Genomic DNA, 6,207 nt, shown 5'->3' with positions numbered 1-6,207 from the left:
GGTTGTTGTGAGGATCAAATGAGATAATAATTGTAAAGTGTTTAGTACAGTGCCTGGCACATAGTAAGCACTATATAAATGTTAGCTATTATAATTATCATTACTTAACCTCTCAGTACCCCATTCTGCTAGAGAAAGAAATGGTAAACACTCTGGTATCTTTACTAAGTTAACCACTAAAGGGGTCATCAAGAGTTGGACATGACTGAAAAATGACTAAACAATAACTAACCCCATTCTATTCTTTATGATAAGCTGCAGAGAAGGGACTAACCTGCATTGACTGAGGAAGTTTCCTTAACTGCTAGTTCCTTCCATTAATGAAATCACAGGTCTAGCTTCTATCCCTATCCATAAGTAAATGTGTCATTAAAGGCCGCTTAGGAGTACAGAATCCACTACAGGAAAACCAACAGAGAAAAGAAAGGATTTAAAGTAAGGCTTTGCTCTTCCCCACAATTCTTTGCAGAGCAGCTTTGACATCTTTATTTCTTAGAGAATAAATCAGAGGATTCAACATTGGAGTGACAATGGTATAACAGACAGAAGCTATTTTGCGTAACTCAGAGTTGTCAGGGGGTATGACATACACAAAAAAGACAGTTCCATAGAGCAAACTCACAACCCCGAGGTGAGAACTACAGGTGGAGAAAGCTTTCTTTCGGCCTTCAGTAGAACGAATTTTTAAGATGGTAGATACAATGTAAGTGTAGGATACCAGGATGACTACAATTGTGGGAAAAATAATGATCACAGCCAAAGTTAATGACACTACCTTGTGTAAAAAAACATCAGAACATGAGATTCTTTCCATTGGGTGGGAGTCACAGTAGAAATCATCGATGACCCGAGAGGAACAGAAAGACAAGGAGAAGGTCATGCTTACTTGGAGAATGGCCGTAAACCAGCCACAAAGATAGGAACCCAACACGAGCTGGATGCAGAAGCATCTTGACATGCGGACAGCGTAGAGCAGAGGAGAGCAGATGGCTATGAAGCGGTCATAGGCCATAGCTGACAAGACAAAGCCCTCTGTTACCATGAATAGGGCAAAGAGGAAAAGCTGGACCACACAGCCTGTTAAGGAGATGGTATTTCTCATGGATAAGATATTGGCCATGGCCTTGAGTGCTATAGCAGAGCAGCAGGAGAGGTCAATGAAGGAGAGGTTGCCTAGGAAGAAATACATTGGTGTGTTCAGCCGAGGGTCAGTCAGGATGAGAGTTATCATGCCTGCATTTCCCAGAAAGACCATGCTATAGAGAAACAGAAAAAGCAGGAAGAGGAGAGAATGAAGCTCTGGGCAGATTCGGAATCCTACAAGAATGAAGTCGGTCACCTCAGAATGGTTGTCTGTTCCCCTGTCACTCATGGCAGAGACCTGCTAAGGGACATAAGTCAAGGTCAAAAGTCAAATCAATAAGCATTTGTTAAATGCCCTACTATGTGCCAGGCACTATGCAAAGCTCTGGAGATAAAAAGAAAGGCAAAGCAGTCTTGCCCTCAAGGAGCTCCAAATCTTTCACCTTTGCTCTTACTGTTATCAATGATAACTCACACAGGTGCAAGAATTTTGCCTTATCTCTACATCTGTCAGTCTGCAGTATAATTGTATAGATCTGAATGGTGTAAGCCTTGATGTATTTCCCTTTTAAGATAGACATTTCATAATTTATTTTTCTTCTTCTCTGTAATCTGTTATTCTCACTTTAGGGCTTTCTTGACTAATTTGCCTAATCCTATAGCAGATCAGACAGCAAGAACATTTTGATGGAAGGGAATAAGTTATTGAGAAAGGTTGTAAAATTGCTTTCTCTACTGATTTTAAGAAATAAGCAAATAAGACCAATGCTTTCATTCTTGAACTATGTTAATTATTTGATGTTTTTTTTTTTAATGATCAAGACAACCTTTCCTGTGTCTTATTGGAACACATCAGTTTTATCCTTCTGAATATACTTTGATTTCAACATTAATAAAAATATATTCACTACTTAACTATGTGTATGAGCTTCAAGGAAGGAAAGAGAACAAGCATTTATTAAGTGCCTACTATGTGCTGGACACTGGGCTAAGCATTCTATAAATATTATCTCATTTGGTCTTTATAACAACCCTGGGAAGTAGGGGCTATATTATTGTCCCCATTTTATAGTTGAGGGGACTGAGACAGAAGTTAAGTGATTTGCCTGTGGTCAGACAGCAAATAAGTGTCCCAGGAAAATTTGAACTCAGGTCTTACTGACTCCAGACCCAGAATTCTCTATCCATTATGTCACCTGGCGACATAGCATAATGGAAAGAGACAGCCTAAGGACAAGGAAAACCCAAGTTCATGTCCTGCTTCTGAAGCATGCTACCTGTGTGACCCTAGGAAAGTCAATTAACCTCCCAGTGGTCCAGACAACTCCATAAGATTTTAAATTGCAGAGAAAGTATTGACCTATACTGATGGAGTTTCTTTATTCAGGAGTTCCCTTTAGAAATGAAATCATAGGTCCATTCACTATCCTCTGCTAACTCTGTGCAATGCCTGTTGTAGAAAGATGCAAAGATTACCTGCCCTCTCAGAGTTCACCATGTAGAAGGCCTACCTCCTGATACAAAGGTAAGGGACTCAGAATGCAGAATGAGTCTTTTTTTTAATGGCCCATGTGGAAATACATTTTAATTGACAATATATGTTTGTAATATATTTTCTTGTGTTCTCAGTGGGTCTGGGGTTGAGGTAGGTGAGAAGGTGAGAAGGTAGATCCTGGATGATCAAAACAAATTCTTTTTTTTTTAAATTAAAAGAAATATGCCAATGCCAAGGAAATAACTAGCAGCAATGTAAAATCCATAGAAAAAAAATTAAACAAAATAAAAACACAGAAAGGACTACACTACTGACCCCTTGCTCTGTTTACCCTCTGCTCCTATCTCTATGACACATATTGGAGATTATAATAGCTCTTACCTCAAAGGAAGTTTGAATCTAACTGTAGATGTGGTGGATGAAGAGCAAGCAACCACAACAGGCAGTAACTGAGTGCCAGAACCCCAGTCAACATCTCCCTTTATCTGCACTCCTGCCTAGGCTCCAGGCTGAAGGCTACTCTCTGTGGGATACTTATTCAGAGTAGTAGCTACAAGTGCCTTATAGAAAGCTTGAAACTAACTGCCAATGAGTTGGAAAATCACCAAGGGCCTCTTTAGGCCCCTCCTATCAGAATGTCCTCTCAGCAGCAAATCAGGAACAGTCACCTTTCCCTCAGCAATGGTAAATACAGGAGTTAAAGCCCCACGGTGGGATGGAGGTGGGGGACTGTGCTTGAAGGAACAATAGAAAGTCTGAGTAAATGTCCATGAAAAGAAAAAGCAACACAATCAAAAATTATTGTCAGTGTGACATTTAAAAAGCTTGAGAGACATAGTTTTGGGGTAATTTAATCATTTTATTAATAAGGTCAGCATGTTTATTAATAAATGGATGGACATTTGTCTTCTCTTAGACCAAACACCCTTTATGGTGGTGGGCTCACAACTTATATGCCCTTGGAAGAGTAGGTGTTCCTGATGGTGACAATCAACTCTGATTGGTTAATAATTAATTAATGAGAAAATGAATATTATAATGGGAGGTGGGCTTTATTACAATGAGGGTCTTAAGGTACATGACTTGGATCACCCAAGTTTTGGTCAAGGAGACTTATCAAATTCCATATCCCCTATCTGACAAAAAGGAGAATTCACATTTTCCCAGACCTATTTGAGCAAACAAATTAGACAGGAATGTACCCATTAGCTAAAACTTATTATTTCTTTTACTGTTTTTGATTAGATATTTAGTCTGGGTATGTCTTTGGGAGAGATTTCTCACACCAGTTGATTTCTGGATGAGGACGTAGAAAAGGGGAAAATCCTTGGTCCTGATTCAATAATTAGTTATTAATAAAAGAAAAATAATCATTTCTCTCATTAGTTAAGAGAATCCTGGGACGAAGCTCCAAAAGAATAAATTGATTCTGAAAAAAATTATAGAAAAGAAGATGGATTACTTAAAGAAAGGTTCAACAAGTGTTTGGAAGTACTAATAAAAGAATTGAAAGGAGAGCTAAATAATGGAATGACACCCCAGAAGAGAAGACTGGAAATAGCAAAGCATGGAGGGAAGGAATGGACAAACACACACATACATATATCTCTCTCTCCTTCTCTCTTCCCACTCTGGTTCATCCTCCACACAATCTGAGAACCTTACCTAAAACCCAAGTCTAACCACATCACCTCCCCCATACTCAACAAACTCTAGTAGCTCACTATTGCCTCTAGAATCAATTAAAAAAAATACCTCTGACATTTAAATCCCCCACAATTGGATCTCAACAATCTTTTCCAGCCTTGTTATATGTCATTCCCCTTCTCACACTCACAGTCCAGCCAAACTGCCTTTCCTATTACTTAGACAAGATACTCCATTTATTGCTTCTATGTCTTTGTATTTGCTGTCCTCTGTGCCTGGAATGCACTGTCTCCTTACTACCACTTCTCAAAATTCCTAGTTTCCTTCAATGCCTCTTCCTACCAGAAACCTTTCCCACTTCTTCCCTAGCTGCTAGTGTCTTTCCTCTAAAATTCACTTTGTACCTAATTTATATCTGTAATCCCTATCAATGTACATGCTCTCTACCTGGCTTCAATTTTGTGTTTCTATCTCTAGCACCAAATCCACTGCTTGACATACAGTAGGCACTTAATAAATGTTTTTGATTGGCTAATAACTGTGTATTACTCTCAGCATTAACCTCACCTTGGGGTATCATGAAACCACTCTGTTTAAAAAAGAAAAATATTGAAATTGATTCAGAAAGAAAAAGTTGCGTGTAGACATGCTCTTGTTTTATAGATTTAATGAGTTCTATTTCCCCCTTTTTTTTTCCTCTTGCTAAATCTCCTTACTATAACAAAAATTTCCTGACAGTAGGGCCTCCTATGTTTTGAGTTTCATGGGGTGAAAAGAGAATCAACCATGATATATTTATCTGATTTAATCATTGCATTTCCCTCAATGCCCAGCACTTCAAAGAATAAGTACTTTAAAATACTTTAAGTTGCAGTTAATCTGAGGTTACTTCATATTTTCATTTAACTAACCAAACTCCTGGGCTAAAGGAATGAACCTCCCATGATGAATTTTCAGTCAATAACCAGTGGTTTAAAGGGCATGTGGGTGTGGGGGATCCCTCCAAGTCCTTGAAATCAAACCACACCTACTCCCCTTCATTTTAGGATTGACCTCAGCTTTGGGAGGCAGTATGTTTTTTAAGCAATAGATCTTTCTTCCTAAATCACATTTGCTTAGCCCTAAGCTCACACCAACTAGGAGTTAGGCAAGGTATCTTAGATAAGTGCAGGAAGAAATTAGGCCTTTGGATAAATGAGCTCTAGAATAAAGGCATCCAGGGGAAAGTCATGATAAATTCTCCTTCCCCCACCCCTCAATTGACTAACAAATAACAAGCACAAATGAAATGCAGTACTGAGGAAGTTAATGTGTAAATGCCCAATCATTCAAAACTGGAGGAGCCAAAGGAAGGAACAAATTGAAGAAGGTGACCTCTAAGGGAAAGTTTTACCTTTTTGTTTTTGCTTTTAAAATAGCCTATAGATGTAGAGACATCCTTTGCTTCCAAGTACAGGAAGGATTGTTATAGAAGGAATTCTGTATTAAAGACTGAATTAGAGGAAATTGTCTTAGTAGACCTAGAAAGAATTTATGTAATGCAGATAAAATCTAAGCAGTGGATAAGAGGGGCAGGACACTGGACTCAGAAGTAGAAGACTAGATCTGATTCCTGAGCCTGTTACTATTCACCTTGTAAAAGTCTCTTTGTTTCCTGGGGCTTTATCTTCCTCACCTGGAGAGAGAACAGGTTGACTTGGCTTCTGAAGTCCTTTCCAAATCTAGATCCTATGGACCATGAATCTAAACATTTTCTTTTTTTGGAGGCAATCAGGGGTAAGTGGCTTGCCCAGGGTCACACAGCTAGTATGTGTCTAAGATCACATTTGAGCTCAGGTCTGCTTGACTCCAGGGCTGGTGTTCTATCCCCTGTGCCACCTAACTGCCCAGGACATAACTTATTTTCTAGAGCCATTTTAAAAATAAGTCAATGACCATTCTGCCCAAGATGAGCCAAGTATGATACTATCTCAAGCAAGGGA

At 39.0% G+C, this 6,207-nt stretch overlaps 1 protein-coding gene across 1 annotated transcript; it reads right to left on the bottom strand.

Annotated features, from left to right (window-relative positions):
• Positions 1-430: 430 nt before the first annotated feature.
• Positions 431-1,378, bottom strand: LOC114040072 (olfactory receptor 9K2-like). The gene has a single exon (XM_027858054.1). The coding sequence runs from the start codon at positions 1,370-1,372 to the stop codon at positions 431-433; it is 942 nt and encodes a 313-aa protein (XP_027713855.1). The 5' UTR covers positions 1,373-1,378.
• Between the last annotated feature and the right edge of the window lie 4,829 nt (positions 1,379-6,207).

The sequence above is a fragment of the Vombatus ursinus genome, unplaced genomic scaffold, assembly GCF_900497805.2.
Source record: "Vombatus ursinus unplaced genomic scaffold, bare-nosed wombat genome assembly UNPS02012709.1, whole genome shotgun sequence".
NCBI classification, from domain to species: Eukaryota; Metazoa; Chordata; class Mammalia; order Diprotodontia; family Vombatidae; genus Vombatus; species Vombatus ursinus.
The sequence above is the reverse complement of the archived record's forward strand: the minus strand, read 5'-3'. Positions and strand labels throughout refer to the sequence as shown.

Coding starts and splice junctions, on each gene's coding strand:
- LOC114040072 (XM_027858054.1), bottom strand. CDS start 1,372: ATGAGTGACAGGGGAACAGACAACCATTCTGAGGTGACCGACTTCATT.